Source organism: Lissotriton helveticus, chromosome 9 (assembly GCF_964261635.1).
Source record: "Lissotriton helveticus chromosome 9, aLisHel1.1, whole genome shotgun sequence".
Lineage (NCBI taxonomy): Eukaryota > Metazoa > Chordata > Amphibia > Caudata > Salamandridae > Lissotriton > Lissotriton helveticus.
In genome coordinates this window covers 807,271,629-807,285,144 of record NC_136070.1, presented here as the reverse complement: position 1 = coordinate 807,285,144, position 13,516 = coordinate 807,271,629, and the positions used below count along the sequence as shown (strand labels likewise).

Sequence of the window (13,516 nt, the reverse complement as noted above, 5' to 3'; positions counted from 1 at the left end):
AGCTTCTTCTTGTTCTTTTAGTCGCTGCCACTTTCTGTGGCCCCCGCCATTCTTAAACAATTTGAGAAAGCCTTCCAATATTTTGTTTGGTCCAGAACACAGCAAAGCAATTCTCAAAGATTGTCACTCATACCTTTTGGAGTAGGGACCTAGGTTTCCATGCAGTGACCCAGTACTGTCAGGAATCCCAGGTACACAATTAAGTGGAATGGAAGACGGAGGAGGTGGACAAATAGTGGTACTTCATTAATCAAACAACTTCTAGACTGCTTATATCGAAAGCTGCATATCTGGGCAAAAAATGACAGGTATGAAGGGTATCCCATTTATCATCACCAAAGTTATGATCGCAGTTTAGGATAAAGTATTGGTTAAACCTGGGCCCTCCACGGTCCCTTCACTCGTGTCAACGATAATGGGTAATCCAAATTTATCACTGGCACTGAATATTAGACCTGGAAAACACAGGGATGTGTCAGGGTGGGGGAACAATTAGATGACAATGGTATCAGATTGTTTGAGGTGCCAAGGCTGTTTATAGCCTTCTTGAAATAGAGAAAGTTAAGTACTATCAAATCAGGAACTGGGAACTGCAACCATTTTCGAAGTCACTAGTCTCCAGACACCCCACTGAACTTGAGAAGTGGCTTTTTAAAAGAAGGATAGCAGACCGCTTGTGTCTGACTTTTACATGGTGCTTCCCAACTCCCTGGTCCTAGTCAGAAGTGATAGGACACTGAGTGGGGCCTATCGATTTTCAGTTGATGAGTATCTACACCCAGATATGCACTACCGCAAGAAGTCTTGCAGATATCGGAGGTATACTTTAGTGAGTCTCAAAACAGAAATGTATTCCTTGCATAATTCCTTTCAAGCAGACAGATCTCATTGGCACTGTGTGCAGCGAGACAAATAATCAGAGCTCTGTGGCAGGAAGCTAGCACACGTGAAGAAGGGAAAGGGAAAGTCCATCAATAGGTTCTAATTGCAGTGAAAAAAATCACAATTACTTTAGATGGCAAGACCAACTCCAAATCAGTCTGGATGCCTCAAACAAGAGTTATGGCCATTTGGGGCACAGATCTCTAAATCGACCATGCTGCATTTGCAGGTATTTGTCCTTAGAATTAATGTAGTTTATCTCCTCAGTACTTTATGGTTCTGAAAATTATGACGATTGGTAACTCACAATGCAGCATGTGGCTCCTTTAATAATGGAAGCTCTATCGTCAAAACTGAGTGAATTACATTAGAAACAGCTTGTGATACACACGTTGAGGGGATGGATCATGAACGTAGGTCCTGATGTGTCAACATTAGGAATTGCAATTTCCAAATTGCAGTTCTTACCAAATCACAATTCGAAAATCACTATTCCTAATGTAGGACAGTTTTATTTTTAAAATAGTTAAACTCAGTTGATTGCAACTTGATCTACCTCCTGAATATTAATGAGGTAGGTCGCAATTTGTGACCGAATAGGAATTGCAGCTAAAAAGGGATGGAGACCTGTTGGGGTCAGAAGACCACCATGTTTAAGACTGCTTTTTAATAAAGCACTCTTTTTATTAAATGCATCCCATCTTTCTTAAAGCAAAATGTGACATGTTTCAAAAAAAGAATAGGAAACATTTATGTTTCATTTTTTTAAAGTAGGTAGTGGTCCACAGAACCACTGCCTGCTCCTAAAAAATATTTTGTTCCACATTCTAAATGGGGAATGGGGTCCCATGGGATCCCTTTCCATTTGCAAATGGGTTACCACAGGTTTCGAATTAGTAGTAAAATATTACTGTTATGTAGCCGGAATTCAATCGCAAAACATTAACACATACCTCTCCAATTTGATATTTGGAAGAGATGCACCTTCCAAATGCCGAATTAGTCTTTGGTAGCAAACACAAATTGCGATTTGGTGATGTGTTATTGCATCACAATTTGAAGTCTGTAAATACCAAAAAGCTTTTTTTGCGGTTGAAAAAGGTCTTATTCTGAGAATTGAGCCGTTTGCTACCGTAAAAGTGATTTGAACATCTGGCACATACAACTTGAAAGTGAAAAGCAACAGCAGAATGGTTTTTCTACTAAGTCGGTTTAATGATGTAAATGTATGTGTCTTGTAAAGCGCACTGCTGCCCTGAGGCGTTGTGGCGCTGTAGACCGCTGGGGAACCCGTCCTGGCTATCCCTGTGAGATGGTCCCTACTGGGTATCTCCAAGGTGAAACCAGGCATCCCCGGCGAATGTGGGGGGCTGTTGTAGAGATGGGGCAAGCTAATGCCCAGAGTTGCCGAGTGTGATCCCTGGTTAGAGTAGGCACCGAGGCGAGAATTATCGAGTCCGCTGACGCTGGTCCACAACCCTGCCACGTCGAGAATTGAACCCTGGTCCCGGGCCGTTCTCTGCTACCGGGTCTGCCGTCTCTAACCAGTGAGCCACACCACTCCACTCCACTATGATGAGACCAGATGTCTCTTACAGAGGTAGAATCAGTAGCAGTTCTCGTTCTGTATGGTTTCAGGATTCATTAAAAGAAAGATCTATATTATCACATCAGTCTGTGAAGTTATATTCATAAGTGTGGTGACTCAAACATTCTCTTCTGAGACTTGAGTTAGGACTATAGCCATGGTTTGATTATTTAGCTGCACTGTATTTTTTCTGAACAAGCAGGTTTTAACTAAGCCATGAATGTTATTCACTGGCAATGTCTTTCACTGGCTATTCCATACAAATTAATCCACCACCAGTTCATTCACATAGGCACCTGCAGGCCCCAGAAGATTCCCACCACCTGTCACCCAGGAGTTCATGTTTTCCTGCTTAATTTTCAACCACTACATTGATCCCTAGGTGTCTGTCCTCATTGATAACAGCATGTAAATTCACTAATACATAGATGACACACAATTTTGCTTGAAAGTCCCCATTTCCTTTAGATATTTAATACATAGTCTGTACTTCATCTAGACCTGGCTATCCACTGCCTAGCAGGAGTGTGACACCATCGAAACAGAGTTCCTGCTATTCACTAAGAACAGTGGGGCATATTATCAAGGGGGGCGATATGCAATTTTTGCCGGTTTAGCGGTGAAAATTCGATCGCCCTATTATCAAGCTGTCGCTAACAGCAGTTAGCGACAGCTTGAAGGCGATAGCGAGCGGTTTGGGGCCCGCTTTGCATGTCAGCGATATTTATCGCTAATGACATGCAAAGTGGGCGTACCCAACCCGTTAGCGACTGAAAGCAGCCGATAACGTCGCTATCGCCTATTAACAAGGCTGGCGTAGCGATGGAAATATTCCCGCTATCGCCAAAAACTAACGCCTGCCTCTGACCAGTTCTTAGCGATGTTATCCAATGGGAGGTGGATAACATGGCTAAGAGCATTTCGTCGCTAATGCGAGAATATCGCTGTATTCTCAGCGATATTCTCGCATTACGCCGCTATCGCTGGATATTTTAGCGCAATGGAGAAAAACGTTGCTAACAGCATGTTTTCTCAGCTAAAATATCCAGCGATAGGCAGCGATAAAAAAAAGTCGCTAAGCGCATATAGCGATAAATATCGCTAGTTGTTGGTAATATGCCCCAGTGTCCATAAATAGTCAAAACCTGGCTCAACAATGCAAACCTAGAATCACCAACTTTAGCACACGTCAGGCTAATCAGATTCACCCTGGCCACCCACCTGGTGTCAGCACTAAAGGATACGAAACGATTCCTCTGAGAAAGTGAGCATTGAGAGGTGGTTCAAACCATCATACAAATGCATTTGGATGTTGCCAAGACCACCCAGAGTCCACTCTGAAAAACGAATGAGTGCAACCTAAATCTTGAAGCATGCCTCATCCTGGGCCTCTAGGAATGTGACTATGTCACCCAGACCTTGATAGATCTCCATTGACTTACCTTGCTAGCCCTGCCATCTTAAAATCCAGCTTCATTTTCAATAAAGCCATCATGACAGGCATCTCTGCCTGTCTGGCCAACAAGCTTAACACCTTCAGGAGGTTACAGCACACTCAGACTCAGGTACCAGCAGGCTGAAGCTGAAGAAATACTATTAAGAAAAACCAAATCAACCAGCTTTTTTATATTGCTACTCAGGTCATGAACACCAGCCCTGCACTGCTTATCCCAGCTACATTTGAGGAAAGTGCTGAAAATGTACCACTTTAACAACACACCACTAAGCAACAACAGTCCACTTTTGTTACTATAACCCAGCTACCCCTTCAATCTATTTTTGGCTGTATGTCTGACTTTTAGGTTATAAGCACTTTACTGCGTAGTGGCTAGGTTTGCACTTTTGAAATGCCACGTACATACATACATTCTAAAATCTAGATTTCAACTATAGGAGCTAGAATTGACTTCTATGCTCATAATCTTTGTTTTTAGCCACAATCTGGGCACAAATGACTAACAAAATGTGACCAGAAGAAATGTGCTTTTATTAGCAAAATATTTGAATAAGATCAACATTCATCTATCTATTTTCGTACAAAGGATCTAGTACCTCTTTCCAAAGGGGTCTACTTGTTCACACTGCCACAACATATAAGTGTAAGTACGAAAAGTCAGATTGCAGTGCCAGCAATTTTCCACATCTAATGAAACAACCCATATCAATTTAATCAGCGGCCAATATAGCTTACAAATAATTAATTGCTATGAGTATTTTATTCCAAAATCCACTTTGAATTTAGCTAACGCTTTTTATATTTTCCCCACACCTTATTATTGAGAGATGTTCTGCGTTTGGAATCCAAATTGTGGTGCTGGATGTCAATTTGTACAGTTAGCTGGTTCAGTAAGGAGGTGGTTGGTGCAGTCAAAAGCCAAGATGTATATTTAGTGTGGGCCATACAGTAAGGGTGTGATTGAGCTGGTGAGATGAATATCTCTCCAGTTAGAATGCTCTGTACAGTAACATGGTGGTTGGTTGTGGTATTTAGAAGCTTCTGTATAAACTTGTATAAAGAGTGCTGGTTGCTTTCTGTGTAAGAACTTCCCATGGACAAGAAGTTGTTTGTGTGTGTTTTAACTGACTAAACGTATCCATTAAATAATGTACTTATACAAACAAATCATGAACCTGTTCCTAAGTAGCCAATTCCTGTATATAAACAAGCAACCTTTTGTAAATAGGCAGAATTCAATTTGAAGAAACCATTTTTTGCCGTAAGAGGGAAAGTGAGATGAGGACATGACCCATGCATTAAGTGCCCTGTTTGTGCAGACAGGTGCCTAATATTTGATAGGGCTGGGTTGCATTTTGATTTGAGGAAAATCTGAGATAGGCTGCACACTCATTATTGAGTATTAAACCAAATATAAATTTCGCATTCACCAATAAATTATTTAGTCTTCCACCACATGGTATTCAAATTCTTCAATTTGTTCCGGAGTTTTCGTTCACTTGTCAGAACCATAATCCACAAAGTGTCTGAAGCTTTGCTTGTCTGGTATTTGGAACCAATGAAAAACTTAGGAAGGAACACAGCAACGACATGTACTGACAAACCAGAGCAAGAAATATCAATAACCGTTGAGAATTAGAAACAAACATTTGGGGGCTGATTATTATGTTGGTCGGGAAGCCTCCGAATGGCAATCAAATTCCCCTAAACCATGTCGGAACCTGTATGCCCGACTCAGGACCCGATTCCGATGTGGGCAGGAAGGGCTCCAACCGTCGATCAGAGCCTTCCTGCCCGCATCGGAATCCGCTGTTCGAATTCCCTTCTGACCGAGCCATTTCCATGGGCTCGGTCAGAAGGGAATCCGATTCGGATTTCCGAATGGCTTACGATTAGCTCGGAGAGCCCTTCCGCCATCCGGAAACCCTGCAGTAATCCACCGGCCAGCACTTTCCGGCAGAGGGATTACGATGGCAGTTTCCCACTTCCGTTTTGTGCTGGCCTTTCTGGCACAGAAAAGCATTGGGAAACAGCTTTGGGGACCCCCAGCAGGGCCCCCATGGGTGCAAGGCCATCGAATGACAGCCTAGGGGGCACCTATGGTGGCGCTCTGTTGATCCCTGTACCCGTTGACAGGCATCTTGGGGTGCCTGCCACGGGATGCAGGGATGAACTACACCTCTGCTCTTTCAATGAGAGCGTGCATTCCATTCGGAATGCATGCTTCCATTGAAAGGTACAGGCATGCGACCAAACATTGTTTGGTTGCATCGTACTTCCAGGGCTGTAACTGACTACAGGAGGTCACTCGGTTACAGTTCCTGACCAATGCCAGATGGACTCCAGACATCAGAATCGGCCCCTTAGTCGCAAACAATTCTGACTGACCAATTACGAAGCTCGCGGTCGGAAAGGTAACTGAATCGGTTCTGACCGGCATTCGGAGAATCCGAGTCAGTCGAAGCCAAAATATACAGCTCTACGGACCGCGTTTCTGACCAACAGCTTACGATGTCAGATTCAGACAGTCTTTCAGACTCAGACTGTTCGACATGGAAAGGCTGTTGGAACCTGAATTTGGGGGCTCCTAACATGCCTCCTTCATCCTGAGGCCTCAAGTTGGGGGCCATGGGGTGCCCGCAACAGGATGCAGGGTTTTCTACAACCACCCATTTTTTCAATGGGAGCCTGTGTTGTCGGTTGGAACACAGGCTCCCATTGTAGTCAATAGGAGACCTTTCGAACTGTGTTTGAAAGAATCATAATCGGTTGGGAGGACCCGCCTAACGCTTGTGGGTCAGAACCGATTCCGAAAAGGAGTCAGGCGGTTTGCTTTCCGACCGACATCGTAGTGAGGCCCTTAGTGTTCAATATCGCAACTAAACGCATTATCACTGACTAAATTAAGATTATTACAAAATGGATCATCGTTACTATCAACAAGCAAAGACGATTGCTTTGAATCAATATTATTTGTTAGTTAATTAAGAAAATACAATTCTTTTAGGTCTGTTCCTTAGAGAGATTACTCCTGCTGAAGATAGTGTATAAGAAATACTTTCAACTACCAAGTATCATTTCAGCTCCAACTATGAACCATGTAGCATACATTTTTTTTATGAGCACAGACAGACATTTTTAAAATGTAATTAAAACCAAAATATGGGAAATTGACTAAGAACAAATCAAAGGTGAGCTATTTGTGACAACTATACCAAGATGTGATAGTGACTGTAAAACAAGCAGCTAACCATTGTTTAATAGTCATAATACTAATTTCAATGTACATTCAAGCAATGTTCAATAGTGTTCCCACGGTTATATAGAGCTGGTGTGAAAGAAATAAAATAATGTATTAAAAAACCTATTTGATGAGGTTGAAAAACATGGGTGGTTTGTTTGGAATATGGGGGATTGCCTAACAGGCAATGTTCCAGTGACACCATTGTTTTATCAGCGTTAAACGCCTTTATTTTCACAAGAACATCACTAATCCATTAATAACATTATTCTAGCTAGAACAACGTACGCTTTTGAACCCATTTCAAAATAAATCCCTGTCATTATCACTGCTGCTTTGCTCCTATGATGACCTTTGGTCCCCTCAGACAAATCCCATCCTGCATTTGTGATTTGAGGGTAGGCGAGGAGGAGACGCAGCAGTACTTCTAGAGCTTTGATTTTACTATCTACTGGTGAAGTGAGGCTCCCACTGGAGCACCATAGCTTCAACTTGACTTCAAACTCATCAAGAGTTATGACCATTTGGAACTCATTTCACTAAATTGGCCATGCCCCATTTTCTCCAACTTGCCTACCTTTTATCAGTGCCTGTTGTCTTACCCTTACTGACCAATGTGATATATCCCGAGGTCAACATAATCTATATGCCTATCTGTAATAGGTCGACAATATGGTTGGAATTACTGTATGGACTACTGGCAACTGAAAATCAATAAAAATGAAAAATAAATGTGTACCTTTCAGGATGGATGCGTGAACTTTTTGGCTGCCACACCTATGATCATTCAACCTGCAGGCAACAGTACTTTCAAATATTGCTTACAACAAAAAAGAGACAAAGTATAGTTCTCAAGTAAACTCACAGTCTCACCTGACGTTGGACACCAGGAGTAAGCCCCGACAAAAGGATCAGAAACAGAATTTTCTAGAACTAACTTAATATGGCTACTTGCATTCAATGCCTATGCATGGCACAATGCAAGTGCTTTGGGGGATTTTCCCAATTTCTAGCATAAGCATGAAACAATGCTTGGAATGAAGTGTGATACAGACAAGGGAGACAAAAACCAAAGCAGAATATTGCAGGAGAGAGCATTGTGAATATTTGATGATGTACTATGCACATACTCACTTCTATGCTTTGGATGCATATACTTTACATTTCTTTGTACTGTTGTAGTCTAGCTCACCTAGGAAACTATTCACATGCAGTGAGCTGAGAAGTGAAAGAGAAATCAGAGGTATCCTAGGCATTTCACTGTCATACTGCCTTTTGTTTTGTAATTATAACTCATATCTGAATCCCTATTGGGGGCAGTTAAGTTTGCCTCCGCTCTATCCCTATTCCTCTGTTTGTATACACTCTTACCTCTTACACACAGCTGCATACCTAACTATGCGTTTGACTCCAGATAGACACCAATCGATCCTAGCACTCAATAGTAATAAAGTGTCGCTATTTCTCTCTCCACTTTCCCTTTCTCGCTGTTTAGCTTTTCATCTATTCTAATCACTAGGGGTGTACGGGGCTCAACAGGAGAGTGGGCGAACCACATTGCTCGATTCTTACAAATAATGCTATTATGGACCTGACAGATATATTCCTCACTTTCTAATTAGGTTTATTCCAAAATTAATTTGCAGTGCCAATAATAATATGTATCAGTTAGGGGCACTCCATTATGCTGCTTGATTGTTTTTATTTCCACGTCAGGTAAAATGGTTAAATAGTTTTATAGCACACAAGGAGGATTATGCTGCCAAAGAGTAAATATGCTTGAATTATGAACTAATAAGATATTCTTCCTGAAGTTACTCATTCTTTTCATTTCTCATAATGGTCTCAGATTCCAAGATTCTATCTATAGACAATGGTAAAAACCTAAAATATATGTCCAGCAACATATATAAACATTTTAACACTATATAATTTGTATAAATTATTAAGAACTAAAAAGACGAAATTGTCATATAAAAGTTTACAGAACATTATAATAATTGCTCACTTTAAAAAATATATGTAAAATACTTCCCACCCGATTCCCTGAAATTCAAACAACCAAAAAAATAAATTAATAGCATAAAACATAACAATATACATTATGTTAAAAAATCGCACAATGGAAATAATTACAAAAATATGTTATGTTACTGCGTGTTTTGTATAGCGCTCAGCTACTCCGAGGAGTGTCCCGGCGCTTCTAACCTGATGCGGAGCGGGGCAGGAAGAGAAAGACCAGATCGACTGAATGAAGAGCCAAGAGATCTTTCCTAAAAGCTAGCAATGTGCCAGTCTTTCTCAGAGTGATAGGCAAGGAATTCCACAGTTGTGGTGCCATGCATCTGAAAGAACGGCCTCCAATACGGACACGCCGAATACCAGGAACGGCGGCCAAGGCTTGCGACGCTGACCTCAGTGATCTAGATGGCTGGTAAAAAGTCAGCCGCTTACTGAAATACTTCGCATATACTTGAAACATAATACCATTCTTTATCTTTTGTAAAATACCTTAGGTCAAACATCCTGTCAATTTGAAAACAGTCGAAAGTGTTAAGATGGCATGCACAGGTATTAGTTGTATCTCTCTGTTTGTCCTGAAATTGCTCAACTTTTTGACATTGTCATAGTCCTTCATGTACAACCTCCATTAATCCAATGAATTATCATGACATTTAAGGCTTACATTGATACTGGACTGCACACTACAACTATTAACAAATATGTTTTTGTTTTAGGTGACATGAAGCCACCAAAATGGTAAATATATTTCTTATGTCACACCTGTCGACCTATTCGCATGAACATGATAATGAATTGCCATATTTATGAAGTAAAGTGAATTAAAGATAAATCGTATTGGATAGGTGATTACGGTTTGCAAAACAGGGTGAGGAGTGTATGTGTTTGATTCTAATTCAAAAGAAGGTGATTCCTCAAATTAAAGTGAGTTGATGGCTGTGTTATATTAAAGAAGAAGTAATAGGTTTTATTGAATTGTAGTTGCCTGCTAATGCACATATTTTCCTTGAGTGATTAATTTTGTTGTAAATGCCATGTTTCAGGTAAGGGAGTCCAGAGTGATATTATCGATCTGAGTGGCTAAACTATTGATTATGTTGCATAAAACTAATTTCTTCCCATTCTGATACGATTTTCCTGGTCTAATGTTAGAATTTGTATTCACTAGAAAGTGATACAGAATCCTAACAGTTTTTTAAAAACTTTGTGATCACCTACTCCTGAGGTGTCATACGTTTTCCCTTAATTTTCTAACCGTCTTACTTTATTTAAATTAACAAATATCTGAGCATATGATCTATACAAAAGAATAATGAAAATAAGGGTGCAAGCAACTCAAATAAACAAGTGTGTATTATTTCCCATGTGAAAGTTTTTTACTTACAAGAGCGATTTTTTGCCGGAGTAAATGGCACAATATATTTTATTTTCATGTTAAGACCATTACAAAATCAGAAAGATAAAACCAAGCCAAGGCTCCAATGGTGGCGATAATTACGGAAACTAAAACGGCCTTTAGTCATATGGAAAGATGGGCAATAATCGATACACAAAATTAAAATCACAGTGAATCTTACAAACTGCAATATCAGTGTCCTTTATCTACAGTACAAAGTCTATGAATTTTATAAACCACGTTAACAACTGAGGGTCTAAGTAGTGCAAATAATCTATAACTGCATCTATACTCCTACTAATATTCACACAATTAAAGATTCTGGTTTCACAACCGTCCTTCGGTGACCATCTAAATCTTGACATTTGCACACAAAAAAATATGTGCCAATGATAACCACCTGGGATGATCACATTTGGCACTTTAATTTCCCAGTTCTCTTCCAGCCAGTGTAGAAGTAGGAATAAACAGAAATGAAGTACAGCCCGTCTGTACTTATGATAAAATAGCAGTGGCAGGCTTAAATCTTTCTGGCCTTAAAATCATATCTGCCATGAATATGGTTTTTTTCTATTTCATTGTCATGCAATCTCATTGAAAGGATATTATTTTTGTCACTTTTATAATTAAAGATTTCATCTGCAAATATGTGAACGATTTCTGCCAGAGGTCTGCTGCCTGAAAACTTCTAATTGAAAGTTCTAGGTGAAGCAGATTGAATTTATTAATTTTGTGCTCATTGATTATTTAACTTCCTACCTGAGGATCACACTTTAGAAAGTACAAAACAACAATAGCCTCATGGATTCCGGCTTTAGAGTCCATGGCGTGCAGGAACCTTGTTGTGCTGTCCCATTGTGGTGCCTCTTGCAAAGGCACCACCGCCTTTGTAAGAGGCACCGCCGCGGGCCGCCATGCCGCCATGCCGCCCACCAGACCACTTTTAAGTCATTATCTGGCAGGCAGGTGGGAGCAAGTCTAGGCAGTGCAGGGGTGCGGTGGTGGCTTACCTCCTTCTCCCGCACCACCAAAACCCATATTCGGACCCTAAGAGTGCTTGTCTCATTTTAACACCATAATTGAAGGGACATCAATAATATTAACTGATATTAACTAATGATATAATACTAATTTACTCTGGGGTTGAATTAAACAAGGATTAGTTGATAATGCCTACTAGGACATTCCAGAAAGCAGTCACCTCTTTCAGAAGTGGATACGTTGGTTTCAGAAGCCTTGACTGCTGCCCTTAGTTTTGTTGCTCCACAATATATTCTCAATTGAGCACACCAAGAGGTATTCATCATCTACACTCCAGTTTTAATAGAAGCTTTAAGATACATACTGGACTTTAAAATCGTAGTTATATCAGGTAATGATCACTTCTGATGGTGAATCACCATTCATTGTGCCCATTTTTGCATGGAATAGATAATCCTTCTGTTGTTGAGAGACTGAAAATGACAAAATAGTTGTCACCTATGAATTAACAGTTAATTATAAAGCCCCCCAAAAATGGATTCCTTTGAAGCATACAGCCTTTAACTCCCAACTGCTAAACCCTTTGTTTGCGAGACTACCTGATCTATGTTAGTCACTGATTTGCATAACTACCTTTGGGAAATGCCTCCTGTATAGAGCAAACCAAAAACAACAGTATCCCCTTTGAGAAACCCTTTGTATTCTAATGACACAAATAAAAAGAAGCTCTCCTCAAATAAGTTCCTAGAAAAAAAATAAGCAGGCAAGCAATGACTTGAAATAAAAGCAAGAGGTAATCTAACTGGGAGCTCTGTTAAGAGTTAAATCTTTCAGACAAAATGTGCTACTAACTACAGACAATGGGTTTCATTATTTGAGGTCACCAAAGCAAGGAATCCTAGTAAACGTTAGAATTATGTTCATTATTTTATCGATGAGGGGGTACCCACTGTTATTGGAGTTTTATGGAGTGATTGGTTAAGATGCGTTAAGTGCCTCTATTACAATTAGGGAAGTTGGACTGCCATAGCACCAATGCAGCCACCAGGCAACCACCTTTCCCTGGTGGTGTTATGGTGGTTTGAGGCCGCAATATATTTGGCAGGATGCTGCGGTCCCGCCAAGCATATTACATCTTCTTTTCCATCACAGTTTTCATGGCAGTTCCTACTCCATGGAAGCTGTGGCAGGGAGGAAACCAAGGGGCCCTACAGGGTTCCCTTGTGCTTCAGGGCTATGGGGTTTATGCATGGGGGCACTACATGTCTTTACAGTCCATACCGCGCAGGAGCTGGTTTTGGTGTTCCCATTGCGGTGCCCATTTTCTGAGGCACTGGTGTGGTAACGTAAACAAAACGCCTGCTCGACATGAGAAACACTTGTAATATGGTGGGCAGCCCTACCAAGGGTTTGGCGGTGCTGTGGCAGGGCCCACCTAGCGCCTCACCGCCAAACTCATAATCAGGCCCTTAGAGTCTATACACCCATGTTCATGTTCTACCTTGTAATCAGCGTTCCTACCTTATTTTGGGGGGAAAACCTTGCCAGCTTCAGCTTTCAATGAAATAATACTGGGCAGCTGCACTGGTTTTTACTTAATACTGTCATTTTTAAGGTAGGCCTGATGAGAGATTGTGCCTGTGGGGGGTGCTGGATTTTTCTTTCAGATGCAGAATGTCATTTTAACCTACCAGCCTAAATGTGGTTGGAGTGCTTAAAGCATTGCAGGTGCCAATGTTGGAGTTGGCAGTGGTCCTTGACTGTCTGGTGTTGGCTGATTGATGTGAAGCAATTCCTATCTAAACTCCAAGGCAACAGATCGGGTTAAATATAATTTTGTTTCCAATAATTGATTGAATCTTTGCCAAAGAATAATTCCCTTTTATGCTTTTTAGAAGATTATTTTAACCCTTTTTCATTTTTCCATCAAAGGTGAAAATAAGGTAGTTT

The 13,516-nt window shown here is 40.8% G+C and overlaps 1 protein-coding gene across 1 annotated transcript in view; it reads left to right on the top strand.

Moving 5' to 3' along the window:
* The window catches only part of LOC144782986 (uncharacterized), a 606,463-nt gene that overhangs the window by 20,906 nt on the left and 572,041 nt on the right, over positions 1-13,516 (top strand). The window contains exon 2 of the mRNA XM_078662199.1: positions 9,906-9,927. Within this exon, the coding sequence (XP_078518325.1) occupies positions 9,911-9,927 (17 nt within the window). The 5' untranslated portion in view covers positions 9,906-9,910. The remainder of the gene's footprint in view (positions 1-9,905; positions 9,928-13,516) is intronic.